This window comes from Lissotriton helveticus, chromosome 2_1 (genome assembly GCF_964261635.1).
Source record: "Lissotriton helveticus chromosome 2_1, aLisHel1.1, whole genome shotgun sequence".
Taxonomy (NCBI): domain Eukaryota; kingdom Metazoa; phylum Chordata; class Amphibia; order Caudata; family Salamandridae; genus Lissotriton; species Lissotriton helveticus.
The window spans coordinates 1,761,717,325-1,761,742,980 of record NC_136059.1 but is presented as its reverse complement, the minus strand read 5'-3'; the positions used below and the strand labels follow the sequence as shown (position 1 = coordinate 1,761,742,980).

Genomic DNA, 25,656 nt, shown 5'->3' with positions numbered 1-25,656 from the left:
ATACCAATGTTTCATGATTTCCTGGCTTGCCTGCAAGTTCTCAGAAGCTTTCTTCGAGACCTTGTTCGTCTGGTTGCTGAGAGATAGCATGTAGCTAACCACATCCTAGGGTGTTTCTTGGGAGCTTGCTCTCACCTCTCCTTGACTAGACTTTTTTGAGGTCCTTTTGCAGGGTGACCAAACAGAAGTTCAAATGGGCTAAGCCGAACTCCCTTCTGTGTCACCTACTTGTTGGCAAAAAGCAGGCATGGCAAGAGCACATCCCACTTCCCCCTCATAGACTAAGGCAGGTCCATAACCATGCCTTGTAGGTTACCCCACACTACTTCCAAATGGACTCAATGTAAGTACCTATGAAGTTGGTGCCACCACTTCTTTGGGGAACCCCGCTCAGGTGGAAATCCTGATCAGGGCCCTAGCCACTGCAGGTGCAGTCCCAGTCCCAGTCCAGAGAGGAATTGTCTCTAGGTACCTAGTGGCATGGTCCACCAAGACCTAGATAAACCTATTGTTTAAGTTTTTCTATGGGTCCAAGGGTCCTACAATGTTGCTGCTTACTCAAAGGGGGTGCCGATGACAAGTAAGGGATTCAGGAGGCCTTCAGCTTTTTCCCTGTTTGCTCACTAGCCTGGCAGGTGAGACTATTTCTGCAGAATGCATCTGGAGATATCCTCATTCAAGACCTATAACAGTGGGAGACAAGCCTGGCAAGGATCTTGTCCTGTTCCAGATGTCCTGCCAGGGCTATTTCTTGAGCTAGTCCCAGTGGTAAGGCCCAGTAATTTTGGGGGTTCTACCATCACGCGTTGCCCTATGCACCGTTGCCTTAGGCTCACTATTCAGGAGGTCATTCTCCCAACATGAGATGATCTCCAGAGGTATCAACAGCTGCCTGTACTTCAGCTTGTCGCCTCATGCTTTCAGTGTTGGCCACTCCTGTACCTTACAGAACTGTTCCCTGGTGGGTCCCCCTTCTGCTTGCCACCCAGCAAGTTCAGGCAGGTCTCTAAGACTCTGGGGCCCTGGGGTGGCCTCCTCTGGTGCACCATCCACCTCTACTGTGAGACATTCAGGGGCTGACTTGCCATGCCTCTTGCCCTTCCAGTTCTTGGCAGTTGTGTGGGCCATATTTCCAGGATCCAGACTTCATTGACTCCCCTCCTGGGCAGCCATGGACCTGATGGTCACATACACCTAATCAGATCGCCCCAACATTTCCACATGTGACCTGACCTCCACTTTCTTCCAGGCAATGTGCTACAGATCATTCCCTAACAGACAGTTAACAGGCATGGCAGGGCTCACAACAACTTCCAGAAAACCTGAGAGCCCCCCTCAAAGGGAATCTGAGCCACTGGGTAGTGGCACTTGCGGTTAGCTACTACTATAACCTGGTGGAATGTTTTGGATATCACCTGCTCTGAGGATACCAAATGGCACTTGACAGTCATACTGGCTTCTACGTCGTTCAGAGCTTCCACCCTCTGCCCATTAATAGTGACCCACTGCCTATATGTGGAAGTATTTGAAGGCACATGGTCTTTGGGCACTATCTCCTTTTCACTCAGGGACACTAGGGTAACTTTGGCTGCCTCCCCCACACTTGCAAGTGCAAGTGCCATCTCCTCCCCAAACACCTAACTTGGCTGCCACTCACCCAGCCCTTCAGTGCCTTGCTGGAGTAATCCACGAAATCCACCCAGGACTGGTTTGGGAGTTAGTGGCTGTCCCTGAACCTCTGATAGTATTTCTCAGGGGTCAGACCAAATTAGAAACAAGGATTGCTTTCAATGGGGCATACTTTCTGCCTACAGCGAGGAGGCATACACTTCTTGCACTTGAGGTAGGAGACCACACAGAGCATCCTCATTAGCAAAATTCCACTTGTCAATATCATTTCTCACCACATAGTTGAGTACCAATTCCTGTGGTATGCAAACCGTCACCTCTCCAGTGGACACTGCAGGCATGCTGCCACCATTGTTGGTGGACTCTGGGATCTGCCTAGAATTCAGTTCCAGCTCCTTCTGTCCCATCTCATGCCAGTACATGTTTCTTCTCAGGCAAGGCTCTTTCTGCATCAGCCCTCCTCATTACTGCTTCCAGCTTCTTCTTGGTCAGTTGAAGTCTGAGCTTCCTCTTTGCTTTTCTGCCCTCCAGCTTATCTGGGGACAGGACCCTGCCAGACACCTAGCGCCCTGCTCCAGCCTGGGCATCTGCTGAGGTTGAGTTGGGTTTTCCTTGCAGCTCAGGACCCAGAGCTGGGGGTCTCCTTAATCTCCTAATCATCCAGCAGTGCTGCTCCCTCCTTATTCTCCTCATCATCATCTCCTGAGATGGACTGCCACCTCAGCAGTTTCTCTCAGGCTCTGAGGACTACCTGGAGATTCAGTTTGGTAGCCTTTTTGTTTTGCTTCAGCTCCTTCTGCTTGAAAAGTCTCAGCAGCTCAGGCCTGCTGAGGGTGTCAAAGCGTATCCATCTCCATAGTAAAAAATGGAATGTAGGCCACTTAATTTTCGGAAAGGGAGAAATCAGCCATGGAAACCTAAGAGTAATTTAAAAAGAGATCAACTCTGGAGGCAAATCATTTATTTGGGATTTTTGTGCGACGCAAATCACTGTATGGTCCTGCACAAATACAAGTCCTGACCACACTGCTGAACACCAGTGTGAGAAATTGGGTTGTTGGTTGACAGGCCGGTAACCGTGGTCAAGCAACAGCCACAATCCCTGGCAGGGTGAACCACAAATATTCACTACATTATCCTGTGCTTAACCCTGGGCAGCTTGGCATAAAAATAATCCATTTTTTTGTGTTTTTTTGTTTTATATAGCACGAACGCGAGCCAAAGGTTTCAGAGCATTTTACATGAGCACCAGTTGTGTTACAGATGGATGCATCCATTTTGTTAGGCACCACAAGATTAAGTGATTTGCCCAGAATTGCAGGATATTGAGCATCCCTGCCGAGATTCGAACTCTGTTCCCCACTATATATGCAGCACACAACCAGTAGGGCTAAGACTGAGCGGTCTAACAATTATAATTTTACTGCTAAACAACTCATTTATTTTTAAAAAGGATGCTTCATATCTGCTCATGGAATAATTGCCTTGCCTATCACTGCCTTTAATTTCTATGACTATCAGAAGCATACACCTCTTGGGTGGTATGAAAGAATGATTAACACATTTCTCCAACATGCTTGAAGTTTTCCTTTTGAATGCCATTGCTGGACTAACTACAATCCTACTTTCATTAGGCCCTTTTTCTGTACCAATCTTTTAGAACACTCACTTCTTTGTGATTCTATTACTGTTCATAAAGCTCCACCTTGCTTGTAAATTCTTTGTAACCCCTGCTTCTTGCATTCCTTCTTGACATACACTTAAAAAATGGAAGCAATGTAATTCAAAGAAATGAATCCTGTTGTGTATTTCTTAGTTGTTCAGAAAGTAGTAAAACGTGTTACATTTTTTATCCTCCCCAATGAAGGTTTTTGGAAGTGTTTAATGGCCAAAAGTAGACATGATAATCGTGTGCTTTGATAAATGAACTAAGCTTATAGCAGTCCTGACTCATTTAGAGGTATGATTAACCTTTACTGCCTAGAAGTTTGCTCTTTAAACAGCTCATTCTGTATCTGTGATCTAACAGCTTTTGCAAACCCAGTTTCTGACACATATTGCTGATCTGTTGTCTACTATGTTTTCTGCCTCAAACACAACTGGCACTACCCATGATCTTAAACCCATTTATTCTGGCTTGTTAACCGGCTTTAAAACTATTTTGTACTCATCTCTTCCTTTTTTTGTTATTTTTGTTTTCAAACCTGTTTGGAGGAATATAAACAACCCTACTCCTTTATTTTTTTCTTGTTGAAAAAGTAAAATCTACTTGAAAAATAATCCAATTTATCATACTGAATGTCAATGCTGCAAGGCTATTGCATCCTCTCTTGGAGGAGAACTGCATGCTTAGCTGACTACTTTGAATTCTACATCATTCATCAGGAAGCCTGTCCTTTTCAAAATCATCTGAAAAGTATTTAAGCATGGGACAGGCATATATTAGGCAAAGGAAAAACGTACATTTTGTGGCCGTTTTGGTTTGCATTGGTTGAGCTGCAGACCTCTTCAATGAAGGCTGTCAGCTCTTTGGAGCCAGCCTGGCCATATCTATTCATTAGGGAATGCCTCAACTAATACAGAGATTGACCTTCCCTGAAGAATAAATAATAATGGGCTTGTTGTTCAGCTAAGCTGTACAGGCTAGAGGTTATCTCAAGAAACTCAGATGGACACTTTTAGGATTATGACAGCTTGCCTAGGACTGGGGTTGCCAATCAGTGCAAAGGACTTCGGAAACTGTAACAATCTATTGTGATTCTTTTTTTATTCTTAACCCGTTTGCTGCTTCGAACGTTCAGCGCCAGTGCTGAACGTTCGAAGAAACGGGTGCGGCCGCGTCGGCCGTTGGACGTGCGCAGCACCAGGGAGGTAGCTCGTGTGACGTCCAACGGCCGACGGCAGCAGCGAAGGGGTTAATTGCTTTCATTGCCATTATATTGTTTGTTTTATAGTTCATTCCATAGATATTATCTGCACTAGATTAAAACTCTGATTTTAATAAAGTCTTAAGATATATATGTGGTGTGGATTCTTGTCTGTCCATCCTCAATGAAACAAACAAACAATCATGTAGTCTCTCAGGACTGAGCGTTGCCGAAAATGCATCATCTTCTTGTAATCTTCATGTAATGCATAGGGGGTTCATGAGTTACGTTACCTATCTGTAGTTGGTTGTTTGTAGGTGGCTTGGCTCCTGTGATTGGCCAGAGGGTGTAAGGAATCTAAAACCGGGCCATATTTTGCAGAGGTATGCAAAAGCTCATCAGTACGCTGCAGTTTTGACATAGCTTGAAATCTACTTGAACGCAGCAGAATAGGAAAGTAAAGAAGATGGAAGGTTCTTCAGAAAGATGCCACATACATCTTAACCGCATGCGCGCTAGCGGTTTTCCCGCTGCGCGCAGCGATTTTAAAAATCCCGCGTTACGTGACAAGGTCAGCTCGTCATCCGCGTAGCGCAGGTTACGCCCATGACGAGCTGACCTTGTCATGAGCGTGGAAGGGGTTAAAACACTAGTAGGACATGTTAGATTTTTTTTTTTTTTTTTTAAATGTATTTTTATTGTTGCATCATAATACTTGGGTACACAGAGAATCAACCGCTGGCGTGGCTTCAACATTCAGCCACGGCCAGCCATGCGCGCAACTTTTCTGTGAGCAAACTTATGAATTTATGACATTTCTTCTGTGAAACAGTACAGATTGGCATGATACAGTCTCAGGCTGGGATCCTATTATCGTGCTCCATAAGGGAGAAGGGTGGATACTAGAGGATACAGGAATGCCCGCCTTGTTGGCGTAGTATCAGAGTCTGTACAGTACTTATGATTGTATTGCTGGTAACTGGGGAAACACAACTGGGGAGGGGAGCATATGGGCGTTAGCAGGTGCACGGTAGAAGAGGAGCAGGTGTCGGATGCCGGGAGACGAAGGGTTCCCTCAAAATGCGTTTATATCAGGGCAGTGTAGCCAGACAGCGGGGGCAGTCCATGTCAGAGCCTAGCGGGATTACAGTGTGGGGCCTGGGCCTTGGACAGGAGCTATATGTTCATTCGGGAGAGGGAGTGGGGGAGAGGGGGGGGGGCGTGGGTGGGTCTTCTGTGCGCAGGGACTGCCGGAAGCTGTGTAGGAGCATGGCCCATTCCATGGAAATGGGATGTTTACGCGCGCCCTTGGCCTCTTCCTCCCTAAGGGCGTCCTCCTCCGCTGCCGCCCACTTACAAACTGCTCCTGTCCAGGCTGCTATAGGGGGACCTTCCGGGGATCGCCAATGCATAGCTATGCATCTGTTTGCCAGCAGCAGCGCCAAGGACACGAACCGCCTGTGTACAGGTGCCTGTTTAGGGATGTGTAGGATGCCCAGTGCGCTGGATTCCCAGGAAGCTAGTGTTGTGAGGCCTGTGAGATCCGCCAGTGTGTCGTGCACAGTTTTCCACAGGGAGTGTAGGCCGGGGCAGTCCCAGAACATGTGACGGAAATCTGCGTCGGGGGAACGACATCTGGGGCATAGGAATTGTGTGGATGGGTAAAACCGTTGTAGGCGCGCCGGCGTGAGGTATGCCCTGTGCAGTATATAGTATTGAATGTTTTTGAATCTGGCATTTCTGGAGACGCGTTTCGGGGCCTCGAGCGCCTTGGTCCACTCTGAGTCGTGTAGTGCGCGACCGATGTCTTCCTCCCATGTGGCCCGCAAGGCCGCCAGGGGGGCGTGTGAGAGTTCCTGAATAGATTTATACAACCAGGTGATCAGATGGCGACCCACTCCCATGTGTAGGATAGTGTGCACTACTGGGTGCGTGTCCGGTTCCCCTGCCCTAAGATTATGGTGGGGACGGAATCCCTCAAGCAGCTGTCGGTGCCTAAGGAATTGACCTGGGGGGAGGTCGTATTCTGCAGCTAGCTGAGTGATTGGTTTCAGTTGTCCTTCCTCGAAGAGCGACTCCATATCCATGATAGTGCAACGAGTCCACTCAGCTAACATTGGCGCCGAGAAATAGGAGTCTTGTCTGGGGCAGCCCACCAGCGGCAGCAGTGGGGAGTATGGGGCCCTACTTGGGGCCATCCGGTGGATCCGCATCATACATTGGCGCGCTATCGTGACTTGTCGGGGGTATGTCCGCCGGGGTTTGGTGCCCGGGATAAGGAGACGGATGAGCTCCGGGGTTGGAACTCTGCCGGTCGAGGTAGCGGTCTCCAGGGTGTAGCGGTCCGCTGTCCAATATGATAACCATTGGAGCTGTGCCGCCAGGAAGTAGGACTCGAAGGAAGGAGCTCCAAGTCCGCCTTGTGATGTGGGAAGTTGAAGGGTTTTCAGGGCCACTCTGTGTCGGTTCGTGCCCCAGATAAGGGTGCCCAGCAGAGAGTTGCGGTCCCGAAAGAAAGATCTGGGTGGTACCACCGGCAGGTTTGTGAAGTGATAGAGAAGTCGGGGGAGCATCACCATTTTTGCCAGGGCTATCCGTCCTATCGGGGCCAACGGAAGCTTGTTCCAGAAGGCTACAGTCGGGCGTAGATTAGCAAGCACCTTTCGGTGATTGCCGTCGAAGATGTCTGCCGGTGAGTGGTACAGGCGGACACCGAGGTACCGAGGGGCCTCCGCGGACCACGAGAGCTTGCGGGTTCCCAGCTCGACGTCTCGGGGTGGTAAGCGTGGGTGGAATGGGTAGACCGTGGATTTGTCCCAGTTCACCTGGAGTCCTGAGGCGTCCGCGAACTCTGTCAGCGCCACCCCTATGGGGGTCAGGTCCGCCTCTATATCTCGGACATATATCAGGAGGTCATCTGCGTACAGGGAGACGCAATGCATATCATCCGCGAGCGGGATGCCCCAGTGGGTTCCCTCCTGACGCAGTCTAACCGCCAGCGGTTCGACGGCCAGGGCGAATAAAAGGGGTGATAGGGGGCATCCCTGTCGCGTGCCTCGGCGGACCTCGAATGCAGAGGATATGTGTTTCCCAATCCGCACTCGCGAGGTTAGGTCGGTGTATAGGAGGCGAGTGTATGCTATGAGTGTCGGGCCAACGTTGAGACGACTCAGGATCGCGAATAGGTATGGCCAGGTGAGAGTGTCAAACGCCTTTTCCAAGTCCATGATCAGGCAAGCGGCGCGCGGGAATCTGTCCCGAACCTGATCCTGTACATGGAAGACACGGCGGATGTTCTGTGAGGTGTTCCTGCCCGGTACAAACCCACATTGGTCAGGGTGGACCAGTGGGCGTATGATCTGAGTGTATCTGTCAGCCAGGATCTTCCCGAGGACCTTGCAGTCCGCCGAGAGCAGCGTGATAGGACGATATGACCCCAGTTGGAGCGGGTCCCTGTGAGGTTTGGGGAAGGTCACGATAACGGATTCCCGTAGTGACTGGGGAAGCACTCCCAGATGGAGAGCCGCTGCGAACATCCGGGCCATTCGGGGAGCTAACAGGGCAGAGAACGTCGAGTAGTACTCCAGTGGGAAGCCGTCGAGTCCCGGGGCTTTATTCCGGGAGAGGGCACGTAATGCCTGAGTGACATCCGAGGGTGTTATTTTGGCGTCAACCGCGCGCTTGTCAGCGTCCGATATCGTGGGCAGCGTCAGCGACTCGAGGAAGCAATCCACGCATGATGGAGCGTAGCGGGTTGGGGCCTCGTATACCTGTGCGTAATGGCGTTGGAACGCCAGGAGAATCTCGGCCTGGGATCGTACCAATATGCCTTCCGGATTGATAATATCCGTAATCGGCTTGGACTCGGCGTCCGGTCGTGCCATCCAGGCAAGAAGTGCCCCCGTTTTGTCCCGTTCTTTGTGTACTCTGGAGGCATAGGCGCGAAAATTATACTTCCGGAGATCGGCGCAAGCAGCCTGGTATATCGACTTCGCCTCGGCCGTGAGCGCAACGCTCTCTTCCGAGTCCTCGGTTTGTTTCGTAAGCGCAGCCAGACGCCGTTCCGATGTGAGGAGCGTCTGTTCTAGTGTGCGACGAACCCCTGCGATTTGTTGTATGCATTCCCCCCGCGCCACCACTTTGAATGCATCCCATTCCATTAACGCCGATGATGTCGTACCCGCGTTGTGTAGGAAGTAATCCTGGATACTGGTTTTGTGTGTGTCTCTGAAGACTTGGTCCGACAAGCAGTCCTTAGGGAGGCGCCAGGTGGGGACCGGCGGGCGTGGGGGGCGCCAGGTCAGGCGTAAGATGTGGGCATCGTGGTCCGAGAGGATCCGACCCAGATAGTCCGAGGACGCGACCCGCGGGAGGATAGGTGCCGAGCATAAGAACCTGTCCAAACGGACCCGGAGGTTGTGTGGAATCGAGTGGAACGAGTAGACACGGGCCAGCGGGTGTAGGTGTCGCCACGCGTCGGTGAGTGCCCAGTGTGTGGTCCAAGCCCTGAAGAGTTCCGCTTGTCGGGGGGTTGGGGAGCCTGTGGGAGGGGGGTGTGATCTGTCTAGGGCGGGGTTCAGCGTGCAATTGTAATCACCTCCCAAAATCCATGGAATGGCAGCGAATTGGGCCAGGACTACTGTGAGGTGATCCCAGAATTTATCTTGTTCGGTGTTAGGGGCGTAGATGCTGCCCAGGAGGACCCCTTGCCCGTCTAAGATTCCCTCTAACAATGCGTACCTGCCCTCCCTGTCAACCACCCGTCTAAGTGACCGAAAAGGGGTGCCTGGCCTAACCCACACTAAGGCGCCACGAGCGAATGCTGAGTAGGTCGTGGCGCAAAAGGTCCCCCGCCATTTGGCCTGTAATCGGGCCAGCTCGGTAGCGTTGGTGTGTGTCTCTTGTAACAGTGCTATGCAAGCTGACATACGTTTAATGTAAGAGTAGACGGAATAGCGTTTGCTAGGTGTGTGGAGGCCCCGTACGTTCAGCGTGAGGACGTTAACATCTGACCGTGGAGTCGCCATTGCTGTGGTTTCGTGCTTGCGAGCGGGGGACCCTTGTACCTCCCAAGGACCGCGTGGGCCTGTGTCTCATATGTGCTCCTGCGCGCCATGCTGCCATATGTGTGGGGGAGGGTCTAACGGGGGCTACAACGTGTAGAACCAAAAGTGGGGAACAGTCCCAATGCCGGGGATATATCACCGGAGGTGGCATATCCAAACTAGTGTCCCTCTAGGGGAGAAATATAACAGAATTCTGTGGGGGTGGTAGCGTGCATTACTGCTGGGCTGTTCGCAGATCGGGCAGTTGTAGGAAAAATGGCATTCGCGCGTGTGTATGTACAGCCAACTAACTATGCCTCTTCGGCGCGCAGTCTACGCATAGCGCGGTCAACAGCCAAAAGGAAAGAGGATACAGCAATCGTCCAATTGTTCATCCTGAAGAGGTGCCTGGTTGACCTGCACGGGTGGTGTCTGTGGTGCGTACCGCAATGAGGGGAGATGAAATCGGTCCAAACCCTGACATTGTGCCATCACTGTCCCGGTCCTTCTCGGGGGTGAACAGGTGTGGTTGGTGTTCCAGGTCCGAAGCTGGAGGAGAAGTGTGTAGCTCAGTCACTGCCCGTAGGGCTTCCTGTCGTTCTCGCATAATTTGCGTGAGATCGGGTGAGCCCGAGGGTGAGGATGCTTGACTCTTGGAGTTGCCTGTTCGGGTGCGATTCATGCCTCGCCTTCTAGAACGTCGTGAGTCATTGTTCTGTCTCCGCTGGGGACCGGGTTTAGGGATCAACGGACAGTGGAATTCCGCCCAGTCCTGTGCTTCCTCCGCCGTGGTGAAAAATATGGATTTCCCGTTATGAAGCACCTTGAGGCGGGCCGGGAATAGTAGGGAGTACTGAAGACCATTTTCACGGAGACGCCTCTTAACTTCTAGATAGGTCGAGCGCTGCTGTTGTACCTCGCGGGCGTAGTCTGGGAACACCATGACCTGCTGGTCTTCCACTTGCAAGGGGCCCGCCATCCGGGCCGCACGGAGCACCGCATCTCGGTCTCGGAAATGCAGGAACTTGGCCAGCATAGGGCGTGGGGGCAGGCCCGGCTTGGGTTTCCGGGCTGGGACCCTATGTGCCCTTTCGATGGAGAAGAAAGCTGACCGCTCCGATTCGGGGGTAAACGACCTGGTCCATGATTCCATATAGGTCAGCGGGTCCGAGTTCTCGATACCCTCCGGCAGGCCCAGGACGCGGATGTTGCAGCGTCTTGAGCGCCCTTCCAAATCGATAGTGCGCTCCTCGAGGGCCGCCACTCGGCGCATGACTTCCTTCATGTCTGCTTCTTGCGTCTTCACCGTGGGCTGAAGCGCCGCCACGTTTCGCTCTCCCTCCTTCACTCTATCCACCAGTTTGCGGTGATCGTCGCGTATTAGGTTGATGTCCGTCGTCAGGGTGCCTAGACGTTCCTCCATAGAGAGCCGGGACATTTCGATAGCCGCCAGCACCTGATCCAGTTTCGCCGATAGCGTGGGATCAGCGTTCGATGTGTTCGCCTGAGTCCAAGTCCTTGTGTGCGGCATGTTCTCGACGGCCGTTTCAGGGACGGCGGTCGCCTGCGTGCCCCTTGGTTTCCCCATTGGGCTGTGGGAGAGGGCGCTGCGGCGTCTCGGGGTCCGGGGGCCACGGGTAGTTGGGTCGAGGGTCACTCCTGTGGGGGTCGAGCAAGCAGGCTCTTGTGGCAGTCGGGGCCCCCGGGGGTCGCTCGGGGTCCTCCGGGTCGGCGGTAGGGCCTGCGTGGGTTCAAGGCAGCAGGCTATGGACGTGGTATAGGGCCAGCTGCACACCCCCTCCCCCAAAGCCGTGGACAGGCCGTGGCGGGGGTCGATGTAAAGTGTTTTGCTTGGAGGGTTCCCGCGGGACCGTGGTGGTGAGGCGCTGTTCCTGATGCGGTGTGACTCCACCGGCGTCGCTGCTGTAGGGAAGTCCGGGGCAGGCTCGGCGCCTAGGCCTCTCCGGGCGCCATGCCGAGGTCAGGCAGCTCGAGTAGCGGTGCTGTCCGCAGCGCCAGGTGGGTCAGTGCAGCCTCGGTCCCCGGCCCACGGCGTGGATGTGGGATGACCGCTGGGGGTCTCAGGGGGGGTCCGGAGGTCGCTGCGGGGGTAGTGGTGGAGGCCCCTCCGGGGGGAGGGGGGGAGCCGGCACTCACCACCCGTCAGGAGCTGCTCCGCTGCAGAGGGATCCGGGCGTCGCGGCGGTGATGCGCTGGCTGGCGTCCCTCAGTGCCCAGCAGCCGGACCGGCAATCGGTCGGGTAGAGGTGCAGGTGGGGCGAGGCTCCTAGGCCTCTCCGGGCGCCATGCCGAGGTCAGGCAGCTCGAATAGCAGCGCCGTCCGCTGCGCCAGGGGGGTCAATGCAGCATCGGTCCCCGGCCCACGGCGTGGATGTGGGATGACCGCTGGGGGTCTCAAGGGGGGCCTGGAGGTCGCTGTGGAGGTAGTGGTGGGGGCCCCCAGGGGGGAGGGGGGGGCCGGCACTCACCACTCGTCAGGAGCTGCTCCGCCGCCGAGGGATCCGGGCGCCGCGATGGTGGTGCGCTGGCTGGCGTCCCTCAGTGTCCAGCGGCCAGACCGGCAACCAGTCGGGTAGAGGTGCAGGTGGGGCAAGGCTCCGGGCTGGCGTCCACCATCTTGTGCGCCGATGCGCATTCGTCGCGGCGAGTCCCGTGTCGCACAAGCCTTCAGTAATCAGGGACGCCGACCTGTCAAGATTTCCGCCGCCTCAATGTGTACGCGGTCCCCAGGGTCTCCGGACCGGCTGCGGGGGTGCGGACACTCAGGGTCTAGGTGGCCGGGGACGCGGCCGCCATCTTGCGGTCCGGCTCCTCGTCCCGGCAAACAAAGCTTCTTCCTGTCGGTACCGCACTTCAGCAGCGGTCACGACTCTTTCGGGTGAAGCCCCCGGTGCTGCCACTTCTGTCAGTTGTCGTTGCTTTGGCTGAGGCTCACGGCGATCCCTGGTAATGGGCAGGATGCGAGCCCGATCGCGGAGCCTCAGCAAAACGCCGCCGCCATCGTGGCTTACCAAGCCACGCCCCCAGTAGGACATGTTAGATATAATGCAGATTAATTAAACTGCTTTTAAATTCATGGCTTTTTAACTAATTTGTAATAAACTTGACTAAAAGATGAAGCATTTCATCTCCTTTTTTTATTTTTACCACTTCTCCTTAGGGCTGTCCTAGAAATAGCCACACATTGGATGGTGATAAATCCATAGTGAAATATGAGTCTGGCATAAACTCGGGTTCCCTGGCATCTTATGAGATATGCACAGTTCCCACTTTAGGGACATGCTTATAGATTTAATGAGGTTTGTACTCTGGCGTAGCCCTCCTTTTCAGAACTAGGGTTTACACTTGACTTTAGTTTAGCCTTTTTTCTTCTAAGTGCAATTGATGTTAGGTTTGTGTTAAAGTTCTAGTCCAGCACTGGCTGCCAGTGTACATTTACAAAGCCTTTATTGATCGAGTGATTCAAAGGCTCTGCACCTTCAAAGAAAGAATAGTCAGAGAGGGATTGTTGTGGCGCATTCTATTACAACTTTTTACTTAGCCCTGAAAAGGATCTGGCGCACCTTGTTGTTCTTGCAGGCCCCTTTCCTTGCTAGATGAATAAAATTACATTTTTGTTTAAGTCATTGCACCTAGGTTTGTCCTCTACCTTATGTCTCTGTCGGGACAGGACCAATTTTGTTTGCCCCTTGTCTATTGACCCTTTAGGTGTTTACTGTTAAATGCAATGCCTCACCTGCCTTGAGATAAATGGCATCAACGCCTTACTTGATTTTGAGTATACATTTGACCCCCTCCCTTGGCTTTTTCTACAAAGCGAAATTGAGAAATTTGCGTTGGATGGCAGTATTGTACAGGTTATTTCTAACAACTTTTTTAAGGTTTTCAGATCCATGTGAAGGGTTCACCATAGAGAACAAAGGAAATCTTAAACACAGTTTCGACATTTTACAGCCTGTGAAATAAATTATGATTTACTAAGGTGACAACTCTACAGCCCTCCGCAATGGAAACCAATGGTAGCACATTCCCCACCCTTGGTTGTTGTGATTATCTTCCTCAATCATCCAGAGCTGCTTTCCGTTCCTCCGCTAGGCACACCGGCTCTGGAGGTCGGGGTATTCCTCTATTATGTTTAAAAAGGAGGTATGCAAAGTAGTCCATATTTTGTCAAATCTGGGTATAATAATAATATAATGCCAGCATTTGTAAAGCGTTCAGCTACCTCATTAGAGGTGTCCCGGCGCGGGGGGCCGTCAGGATGATTAAGCGAGCTATTGCCCAGAGTCACATGGTGCTGGGCTAACCTGGTGCCGGGGATCGAATGTTGCCCGTATGAGTGCAGTGAGCCATTACATTTGCATGGATATTCCATATTTTAGTTCACCACATACCCACTGTTGGTGGGGTTGAGTTTCGCTAGTTTTGTGCCACCACAAGGCAGGCTGCAAGGAGCATTGAAGTAAGTGATCTAGTCGTGAGAGAAAGGGGACAACCCCTACTCATCCACTATGCAGGGCCATTAGAGGCTTCATGGTAAGAGTTACATTTGTGATTTCCTTTATAACCTCCAACACTTGGGCTCAGAACTGCTGTGTCTGCGGGCACTGCCACCACATGTGCTGATATGTCCCTCTCAAGCCTCATCCTCTTAAGCACACATTAGGGGCGTTAGTCATTGCATTGAGGTGGGCAGGTGTCATGTACCAGCATAATAAAATAAAGGGTTTAGCTTTAAGCTGTAGCCAGATGGGAGAATGCGCTACCTGCCTCCTTATCAAAATCCAGTCTGATTCAGTCAACTCTAGGCCCAAGTCGTCAGCCCATTTTGTTGTGAATGAGTTGTGTCACAGGGGTATTTCTGTCTAGTGCTTTGTATAGGCAAGACCGCATTTCAGTGGTATCTCTCTCTTAGAACATGTCCTTGACCTTCGTGGTTTTTCGTGCACCTTGCACTCATAAATTAAGCTGTCTGGCACAGTGCAGGAGTTGCGTAACGCAGTATAGGTCTTTGGGACCATGCAAGAAATTGCTGGCACACCGTCCTCTTGTCTTGGGCACCCCTGCATACAACTGCCCCAGGTATAGAGTGTATCTGTCAACCCCAGGGGCAAGACTGGGTTCTTGGTCACTCGGATTATGGAAAAAGGGGTAGGTCGTAATCCCATCTGTCCTCTGAGCATTGTTCCAGACGTGTAGGGTTTCTGTTGCCCATCTTAGGGCGTTGGTGGGGCCTTAGTATAAAGGGGCAGCCAAAGCAAGTGGTGGAATAGAAGAGAACTGCTTTCCTGCTCCAACCTATACCAGGTTTTGTCAGCATCTTTGGAGCACCACACTAGAGCTTGGGAGGTCTGTGTGACTAGAATATAACTTTCTGTATTGGGGACAACCATACCTCCTTCCTCCCGAACCCTCATCAAAAGAGACCTTGATGCACGTGGTGGGTTTTCCGTCTTATATAAAGGCCCACATCTTCTGAGTTCGGCTTTTCAGGACATCAGGGGGACTCACACAGGGAGGGAGCGAAAAACGTATAGTAACCTGGGCAAGAAGTTCATTTTCATGCAGTTTATCCTGCCCACTCAGGAGTTCTCAAGCCTACCCCATCGGTATAAATCTTCTATCAGAATTTCCAGGAGGGGATGGACATTGCTAGAAAACACTTCGATCGCGGTGGGTGGAATTGTAACCCATAGGTACCCATTCCTTCTCTCCAGGGTCAGCCGCAGTCCTTGTCTCCCTGCCTCCATCTTGGAGGCTTTATGATCCCTTACCACTCCCATTGCTATGGATTTGTGGTGACTAACTTTGAATACAGCGACCAGGCAGAAATGTTCTAGTTCTGTCAGAAGTGCAGGAAGCGAGCTGGAGGGGCTGGTTAGAAAGCAAAGGACTTCCGCAAAAAGCGCCAGCTTTACTTGTCCTCTTTTGGTTTCCAGACATGTGATCAATGGGTTAGCCATAACCTGGTGGTACAAGGGTTCCATAGTGAGGAAAAATCAGAGGTAAAAGAGGAAATCCTTGTTGCGTGCCTCAAGTTAGATGGATAGGCTTGAAGAGATGTATGTGTATCCGTAGTTTTGTAGAAGGCCTAACCTAATTCACTAGTATGAATGATTTCCTTCGTGAAACTAGGTATGTCTTGCCTAATATTTTAGTTAGGAAGGACAGACCACGTGGTTAAAAGCCTTCTCTGCATCTAGCAAGAGCAGGAGTACTTGCGTGTGCGTTGCGATAGCCTTGTTGACCACGGAAGGTGCTAATAAGATATTATCTCCTGTGTGTCTGTTCTTAACAATGCCCGACTGATATGGAGTGACCAATTGCAGCCAGACCTCTCTCAAGCAGAGCTTCAGGATTTTACCGAAAATCTTTACATCTCTATTGAGGAGTATTATTGGGCAATACGTTCCGCACTGTTGGGGGTCCCTGTCTGTCTTGATTATCAATGTGAGGACGGATTCCATCATCATGGGGGCTCACCTCCCGAGTGTCTAAGAAAACATTATACACTTTCGTCCGGTATGGCACCAGCAGTCAGGCAAAAGCTGTGTAAAAAGAATTTGGAAACCAATCCGTGCCCGGGAGTTATTATTTGGCAGTGTTTTAATGGCTCGCAGTATTTCCTCTTCGTTTACATTGCGTTCTAGATCAACCCTGACCCCCAGGTCGAACTTGGGTAAGGAAACGTCCACTAGATAATCATCTTGTGCTTCTGGAGAACAATGTTCACAACTAAATGAGTAGAAGGGTAAAGGTGCCTTCAAGGGAATTCGTTTACACAGCTATAAGTAATTTAAAGTGTAACTTGGAGGGATGAATCAATAATCCCTATGCGAATTCAATTCCACTCAGTAGATAAGTAAAATTAAAAAATCATCACACAACATGAATACCTACATTGATGACAAACAAAAACACAAACAAGGTGTATAGAGAAAAGAATTTATCAAAAAGTAAAACAATTCATTTAATATATACAGAGAATAGAATAGGTCTGCAGGTTTACAAGCAATATGTAAATTAGCAACTCAACAGAACCTAAAAACACCTATCCAAAAGCACAGTGAATAATACAAAAGGATGAGGTGGAGGTCGACGTTTCGGTCTCTTAGAAGACAATTAGTGAGACCATCTTCAGGACTGGTGTCAATTAGAAACTGTATATTGACAAAGTGTAATATGGGTTTAAGTTGAGTTTCGCAAGCAAAACGAATTGGATGTCGAACACATTCAGTCTAAAAATCGTGGTCTGACATCAAACAGATCCCTCAGGTAAATAAGTGTGTATATCGCAATCCAAAAGGGAGAAAGTGCTGAATCTAAAGTACAAATCAGTTGCGCAGAAAAGTGCAGACGTGAAGGAATGAACCAATCTTCATCAATCGTCCATCATGTAGACATTCACATTTACTTGTTCGAATGGCAATCTTAGTCAAACTTCCACGAAGTGAAGGTCGGCAGTATTCTCTCTGTGATCGGAAAAAGGGTCCTGTTCGATACGAACATTGCCATTCGAACAAGTAAATGTGAATGTCTACATGACGGACGATTGATGAAGATTGGTTCTTTACCTGAGGGATCTGTTTGATGTCAGACCACGATTTTTAGACTGAATGTGTTCGACATCCAATTCGTTTTGCTTGCGAAACTCAACTTAAACCCATATTACACTTTGTCAATATACAGTTTCTAATTGACACCAGTCCTGAAGATGGTCTCACTAATTGTCTTCTAAGAGACCGAAACGTCGACCTCCACCTCATCCTTTTGTATTATTCACTGTGCTTTTGGATAGGTGTTTTTAGGTTCTGTTGAGTTGCTAATTTACATATTGCTTGTAGACCTGCAGACCTATTCTATTCTCTGTATATATTAAATGAATTGTTTTACTTTTTGATAAATTCTTTTCTCTATACACCTTGTTTGTGTTTTTGTTTGTCATCAATGTAGGTATTCATGTTGTGTGATGATTTTTTAATTTTACTTATCTACTGAGTGGAATTGAATTCGCATAGGGATTATTGATTCATCCCTCCAAGTTACACTTTAAATTACTTATAGCTGTGTAAACGAATTCCCTTGAAGGCACATTTACCCTTCTACTTAATTACCCAAGCCCTCAAGGGTATCCTGGGTTGCTCACTGTTCTAATTTCTCACAACTAAATGAGGCGGTATAATGATGTATAAAACTCTCCAAGATCCAGCGCTCTGTCATCTGGGGGATGCCCTGGGTGTCTACCACTGACCTATATGGTTTCTCGTTTGGTGTGCTCGTATCTTATGAGCTTTGAGGTGGCTAGCCGTATCCCCTCTCTTGTAATACAACTGTTTTATCTCAAGCTACTTGTAAGCTGCTTCCTTAGGACAGCTTCTAGCTCTCTGCAGGGTTCTCAGGGTTCTACGACAGTCTGGTTTTAAAATCTGTTTCTAGTAGTGTTATTTCAGCCTTTAACTCTAGACGTTTGGTCCGGCTAGCCTCAGGAAGGTAGACCTATCCTTATGACCGATTTATTATAGAGGTTTTTAAGGTTCTGTTCTCCAAACACCAAGCTGGGGTGCATAAGGGCATTAGAAAAGGGTGCCTACTTTCCTCTCTTCTGTTTATTCGTCTACTACGTCGACCTGCAGCGGCCTCGCCAACTGAGGAGTGCTTATAAGGGCCTTGTTTTAGGTGGCTGCAGCACATTACAGCAAATGTGTTACTCTATATGCTTGTGATATAATGTTGAATGTGCAAAATCAAAACTTGAATATCCTAACTTGGTATCAATGATCTAGCCAAGTACAGCTGCCTTTTGAGCCTCCAGGTCACTTGGTGCAAGTCGGAGCCTTTCCCCCTTATGCAGAGCATTATGTGAAACAAAACAGGCACTTGCTCCGCTCATCGTTAGGCGTAGGTATCAAAGAGGCAGAGACTCCACTACAGCCTAATATGGTAATAATTTCTTGTGGGTGCTGGAGGAGCCTGAAGTAGCCTGGAATGCTTTTCATCTTTAAATGTTAAGGAAAATTTCCATTATAAAAATGATTCTCCTTCCCTGATTACTTATCTTTTTGCTTTCCTACTGGCATTGCTAGCTTTCTTTGGTCTGGGAGTGGAAAGATTAGGCTACTCAAGTCTATAACCATACTTTATTCAGGCTGTTTGTTTGGGATGTTTTGAATATCTGAGACCTGAATCTTCAATTCTTGGCATCTGTGGTGCATTATCTTGTGTACTAGTCCATAATGGCAGGTGCACTATCCTTTGTACCGTTCAATATGGCCTCCTGCCCCCTCGTGTACATTGTGAGGGTGCCTACTGCTTTCAAAGTGCTGAGTGCCATCTTTGGTTGGTTCTAAACACTACCCACCATGTAGGTTTCACCTTTGGTTAAACATTTCGCACTCGAAAGGCAAATTGTTTTCATTCTATATTGTAGAATCAGAAAAATGTTAAACATGTCTTGGCCAACTGTCTCCACCTACCTTATGCATCACAGGCCTGCCTGATTCATCGCAGATTGCACAGTACATCACCCAGGCGAGGCACCTCCCTCTAGATGCAAGTCTTATTTACATTTGAGGATCCACGTGTACAGCCAGACTCGCCACTGGGATACTGAACTAGATGCTGAGAGCACTGTTGAGGACTAGTTCACTCTTCTTGGCCTGCACAGGAGCAGATCTTTGACGCATTATACATAAAGCTCTCAGATGTATGTCCATTTTTAGTATTTTTACACATAGTCCTAAAAATACCTGTTACTCTCTTTGTGTGAGTTTTTAAAAAGCAAGAGTAGATTTACTATTGAGTGACTCTCCCGGCTGTGTCATGGCTGCTAGTCCCATAAATGCAAATCTTGACAGTATGTGGAGAATTAAGTAAAAAAAAAAAAAGGAGCACAAGATTTTTCTAGGGACCCTCAAATAGGTGAAGACTTGCAAATGCCCTAGTTTTGTTTTCAGGTGAGTGTATTTGTTTTTTACAACTATTTAGTATGTTAAAACCATACATGCAGTGCATTATGATAGCATGTGAAGTGCATGAGGAAGTACACTACTTGCAACTTAATTTCCCCAAAGAACAAAAATAAAAAAAAAGATAAATACCAATAGGAATTAAAACAAACATGAAAATGTACTTCTAGAAATCATAAAATAATTAACAAATTACAAAAGTATGATACTTTGTCAAAAATATGTTCTCAAACTGTACTGCACCCTCATAAAATTTCATAGAACTGAAATGTCCTGCTCTCATTCTGCCAAAGATGTGACTTCTCAACACTGATCATGGAATTGCTCGCTGCGACACGTCTTCCACAAGGAGTACTCCATGATACCATCCAATGTTCTATGGTTCTATTTCCCAGCCCAACTGTTTGCCTTCCTCTTAGGTTTTATCAACGCTACACACTTTAAATATGCAAGATCGCTGGTTTTCGCAGTTGCCATTGTGGTTGCTCAGAGTACCTAAGGATTTAGCATCAGGCTTCATTTGAGACAAGGACTCTTGACCAGAAACAATTACTGGATTCTCCATCCCTACAATGTAAAGTAAGGAATCGTGCTCGGATACGCTAGCATTTTTTATGTTACTGCAGCTGCCAGAAAATTAATTGGCCAAATCTCACTACAGAACTGATCGGTTACAGTTTTGTCACTGGCCTATGGATAAAAGGATTAATTTCCTCACTTCCTCTGTCGCTCATGTGACATTCTCACACTCCTATCTTTATCAGGTAACGCACATGGAAATGAGTGAAACCTACTACTAAGACTGCTCTTGTAGAAGTGGGAATTCCTTCTATCATTACCTTTACAAGGAGTCTTTTTGAGGTACACGTCCTGTGAACTTCAAAGCTTTAACCCATTTTACAACCAGACAATATGGTTTTTCAGACTTTGTCCCTCTCAGAGAAGAAATTGGTCTTCCCTTCCTTTTGTGCACTTCCTTAGCTGAGGATTTGCTCCAAGACATTGGTTACATTACATTGCTGCTTTTGTAGAATATTGGAAAGTCTTTCCCCCAACTAACTAATAATCATACACGATGATGTGAATGTGAAGAAGGTGGTTTCAAATTGAAACATTTCAAGATAGTTTGCCAACACAGCCATTGCTCGCATGGGTTGTCGTCATGCAAATATTCGGGTACACTTTGCCACAGCCAAGGTGGTGCAAGAATAGACCTTGTCAACTAATCTGAAAACTTTTCAATGCATCTTGTGACAGCACTGTTCTTCTGCAGCCTATAACTGGGTATTCAACGAGGTACATTGGATTGCTGATGCTGCCTTTTCCTATCCTTATACGTTTCTCCTTCTAACGATGCAATCTTCTCGTTGATTTTGTGAAATTGAAATACCAATTACTTGGGCGTGGCATGAAGGTGCCATATGTCTTTTCTTGCCAACCCCACAGCCTTCAGTCAGAACATTTATAGCAGTATAATTGCTTTATGAGGAACTCTTGGCATGGGAAAAGGGAATGTGGCTGCATTTTCCTTATACAGTCGTGTGATATAGGCTGCACATGTGTTTGAACAACTTTGAGAAGCTTCTACCAGGCCGAAACAAATCAGCTATTGGTAGAAAATATGAGCGAGCTTTTAACTAGAAGTATCCGAGTTACCATAAAGGTAACTTCATCAAATGCATATTTTCTGGGAAACATCCATTACAACGCAGGCATTACAACGCAATGCCTTTACAACGCTGCCAATACAACGCGAGTTGCATTACAATGCATGCCATTACAATGCTGACCAGCACCTTCCCTGAGGTAAGTACCCAGCAGTGTTAGAATAGTAAATTACGTTGTAATGGTGCATGCGTTGTAATAGCATGTGTTTTAGTGCAGCTTGCGTTGTAAATACCGTGTTTAACCCCTTTACTGCGGCGGCTATTCCGCCGCAGTGCTAAGGGGGCGGGGCGGCCGCATGCTGGTGACGGAACCGCTCCGTCACCAGCGTCGGTTGAGCTGTGCTCGTGACGGAGCGGTTCCGTCACGGCCCGCCCCGCTCAATAGAACCCTCAGCGCAGGTGCGGAATTCGCGCCGCGCATGATCGTTCTATCGAGCTGGGCGGGCCATGACGGAACCGCTCCGTCATCAGCACAGCGCACCCGTAGCTGATGACGGAGCGGTTCCGTCATTAGCATGGAACGGGTTAAAAGCATGTGTTGTGATAGTTTGCGTTGTAACGTCATACATCCATATTTCCACTGCTAAATCTCTAGTTCAGTCTGATCGCCTCACTTTTTAAAGGACACCTTGTCCCCCATTTTACACAGGTTCTCTCTCCAGTATCTATCAAATGGGCTTGCTCTCCCTCTTGACACTGCATTCCTGCTTATTACATGGCCCCTGTCTTTTTCTCCCCTGTCAGCTCAATTCCTTTCATCAAAAGCTTTGTGTCTTATTACCCCCACACTTTGCCCCGTGTGTTAATGGCTATTTATCTTGTTTCACCCTTCGACTATTTATTATAGGGCCTGTGTCTTGTTATCACAGTAAGCCTTGCACCTGACACCCCCCTTTATAGGCGCGCTATCTCATTTTGTCTGCTTTCACCCTCCCCCTTTATACTGTTACATAAAAACACTCTGCCTCTTCTCACCATGGGCACCCGGGCCCTCTCTCTTTCTGACCCTCCATACCAATTTTATTTTAACCTAAATCACAAAGGGGTGGTGCGCACTTTCCATAGTGGAACAAGATGTGAGAGAACAGAAGCCTGTGCTAGTATGTGATCTTTTACCACAATGTCTCCCTCTCATTTTCTCTGTGCTTCATCCCTGTTTATCCTTTTACCCCATGCCCCATCATCCCCTTCATCACAGGCTTTCTACCTCTGTTATAGTCTGTCTCTTTAATTGTCATACTCTCTGTGCCTCCCTTCTTCCGACTGTACTTAATTGTATCATTGACTGTGAGTCGCTTCCCAGCTTTTCACACATTTCATCAATTTATCAAAAACATTGTCTCACCCCTTCCGTCTTTTCTGTCCATCTTTGTCTCTTTTGAGCTGAATGAACTGTAAAAGCAACTTCAGGTTCTGGTAGTACAAAACTTGTGTGCCTTAAATAAAAAGCTATTTTTCATCGGTACATATTTGTAATCCAGAGCAGTGAACATTGTAGTAAATGGATTGTACCAGACCAACTGATATCTGCATTTTGCAAACACAATGTTAGGGGAACCTGCTGTTTCCTGCCTAATGTTACTTTTGAGTCAAGTTTTCTTAAGAACGCTGTACGCAATCAAATGTAAACGCTGACTTCTGTGTGCAGATTTACCATTTTGAAGAGTGCCTGGTGGCAAGTGGCTTTAAATGTTTTAATGTAATGGTTGGCTGAGTTTGGTTTTCACTTCTCTTTATTTATTACACAGGCCCAGAGCATCATTCCGATGCTGAAAGAAGAAGTTAAACCCATAATGGAACTTCTTTCATCTATGAAATCACACAGTGTGCCAGAAGAAATAGACGTAAGTCCTTTTTATGTCTGATGCATTTTAAAGAGAAAGCCTCTCACCACCTCAGCTGAAGTCAATCCCAGGGATTCAAAGCTGTATTTTTTTCCACTGAAAAAAACAAAGGTTAGAGTGACTTTATACGTGGGTGAAAATGTCACTTTCAACATAACTTTTTAAAGTTAAACACTGAAATTGACCGATTATAGTGAACTGAAGTAGCTATAATTTGCACCCTGAAGAAACTATAACTCGCGCCCCTGCTATGCACAATGTTATCATAAATGATGTTATTTCAGGTATCATCAGTGATGTTATCAATTCTGTCATTGATGTCATGGGCAGGGCCAGCTTTAGGGCTAGTGACACCCAGTGCGACAATCTTTGATGCCACCCCCTCACAAAAGCTTCTTTTCCGTGAATTCCCTCACTACCACGCTCTGCCAGTACCACTCATATCCCCAAAGCCCCTCTCTCGCATGCATTTCTTCTGTATTGCAGCGCTACACATACCAGTGTAGGGTGTCAGAGCACTTTACATCACACCCATATTATATAGAGCCAATGATTCATACGTGTGCAAATCAGTCTATAGGAAATGTTACATAAGACCATCAGAACTGCAAGGTGTAGAAGTCACGTGTCACAGATACTGGTAGTCAGTATATTTTAAGAGCGTGTTTGGTCTGGAGAAGCACAAACTCACAATGTCAAAAGTATTGAGGTTTATCCAGTACCCCATGTGTCTGAGATGTGAGGGGGAAGAAGAGACTTTCATGCACACACTCTGAAGCCGTGCAGCAATATAGCCATTCTGGCAGAAGATTTTGTCCTGTCTGGGCAGTGTATTATCATGGGATCTCCCCTTCAACCCGAAAGGTTCCTACTACATAGCACTGACGGGGTAGGTGGGTAACGGTACAAGCAACACTTGCTCTTTCCAGCCCTCACTATTGCTAAGCGCAACATCGCCCAGCTGTGGAAGGGAGTGTCCCCTCAGACAATTGGTGGGTGGAAAAAGGCCATTGATAGATGCATGGTTGCAGATATTGCAGTGTTCCAGGCCCGGGGCTGCCCTTAGAAGCACAGGAAAATATGGTCCCTTTGGGCGAATTATCAAGGCATAGACTTACCCTCCCTTCCGTCTCCGGGCCCCTGATAAGACTTGTTCCCCCATATTATTGCCCACCGAGCAACCCGACCTACAGAATGATACCGTTTGTACTTGCATTCAATCAGACTATTTAAGACATATGGAATCAAGGAGACCGATTCACAGAACTAACTTAAGACAAAATCCTTAACTTACTACCGTGAATCGGGCCCTGAGACTATCTGTGCCATGTTTCCGTTGTTGTACCTGCAGGTTACGCAGGGGTTACAATTTCACATCAGTAGTGGTACTCCTGATTTATTTTGCCTTCAAATTTTATACATAGGGCCACGGCCCATAATGTACCATGACAAGTCAATAAAATATGTTGTAAAAAAAAAATGTACCGAGGTGGTTAGCTTTACTAATAAGAATGTATTTCTATCCAAATTAACCCTTTTTAGCAAAAATGTTAATAATGACTGGGGAAAAACATATTGTTCCAACGTATACCATGCAGTTTGCATGCACCTCTTGGATAACAGTTCATAGGTCACTTTGCTGTATTAGGGTTTTAACTTATGAACTACAAGTAACTAAAGGATCTGTGACAAAAGCAATAACCTATGTAGCGATCCACATAATATTACAGTTTAGTGATTTCCGTGGTACATGTTCTTTGTAGCAGGCATCTTAACCCTCTGTGTTACTTTCACATGAGTGGAAACTGCCGCTAGATAAACCCCAAATTTATCTCCAGCAGGGCGTATTAATCAGCAGAGTTATTGAGACATTTTCATTGTTGCCTGAAAACGTCTGGACACACAAGGAACTCTCCACCGGGTTAAAACCCTATTATTTCGAAACACTGCACCCCGAGGATAGCACCAGGTGCAGCCGCACCTGTCGCATTGCCCTAGAGCAGGCCCTGGTCATGGGTGATGTAAAATGTGAGGGTGTAAGCGGTGCATGGCGAGGGCAAAAGCTCCAGATCTGGGAATGCTTAAAAATATCATCATTTCCATGGGTCATGTTTTTTAGACCAGAGAAAAAATGATTTCCTGGGGGCTGCTGCACTCCTTGCACCCCACCACAACTCTAAAAATAACATGCAGATTTGGGCACCACCACAAACCAGAATATATATTAATTAACCCATGAAGGGAATTATGGGGCACTCCTTGCCAGGAGCAATAAAAAATAAATCAGTGGCTCTGGAACCAAATTTCCGGAAACAGCCGCCCTGGCCGCTGCACCAGACCTCTTTATAGTTAATATTTTGCCGCATTACAAATTATATATAATTACCAATTTGCAATATACAAATTAAAGTCTGCATTGCAATAAATGTAATAAAAACAAAACATTGTTAAAATGAAAAACATCTAGTTATGCTTTTGGCATGTCATCTAGGCCCTCCTTTGTTATATTTAGGGCCCTTTTACATTTTGTGCCGACAAAAATACACAAATGAAACGCTTTATTACTGGTACAAATGTGACACGATAATGTAATTTGTCATCTTTATTATGTAGTTAAA

The 25,656-nt window shown here is 47.9% G+C and overlaps 1 protein-coding gene across 3 annotated transcripts in view; it reads left to right on the top strand.

The window, feature by feature from the left end:
* Positions 1-25,656, top strand: part of C9orf72 (C9orf72-SMCR8 complex subunit) — a 338,230-nt gene that overhangs the window by 76,776 nt on the left and 235,798 nt on the right. For all 3 annotated transcript variants that reach the window (XM_078676720.1, XM_078676718.1, XM_078676719.1), the window contains exon 3: positions 22,943-23,038. In XM_078676720.1, the coding sequence (XP_078532846.1) occupies positions 22,943-23,038 (96 nt within the window). The remainder of the gene's footprint in view (positions 1-22,942; positions 23,039-25,656) is intronic.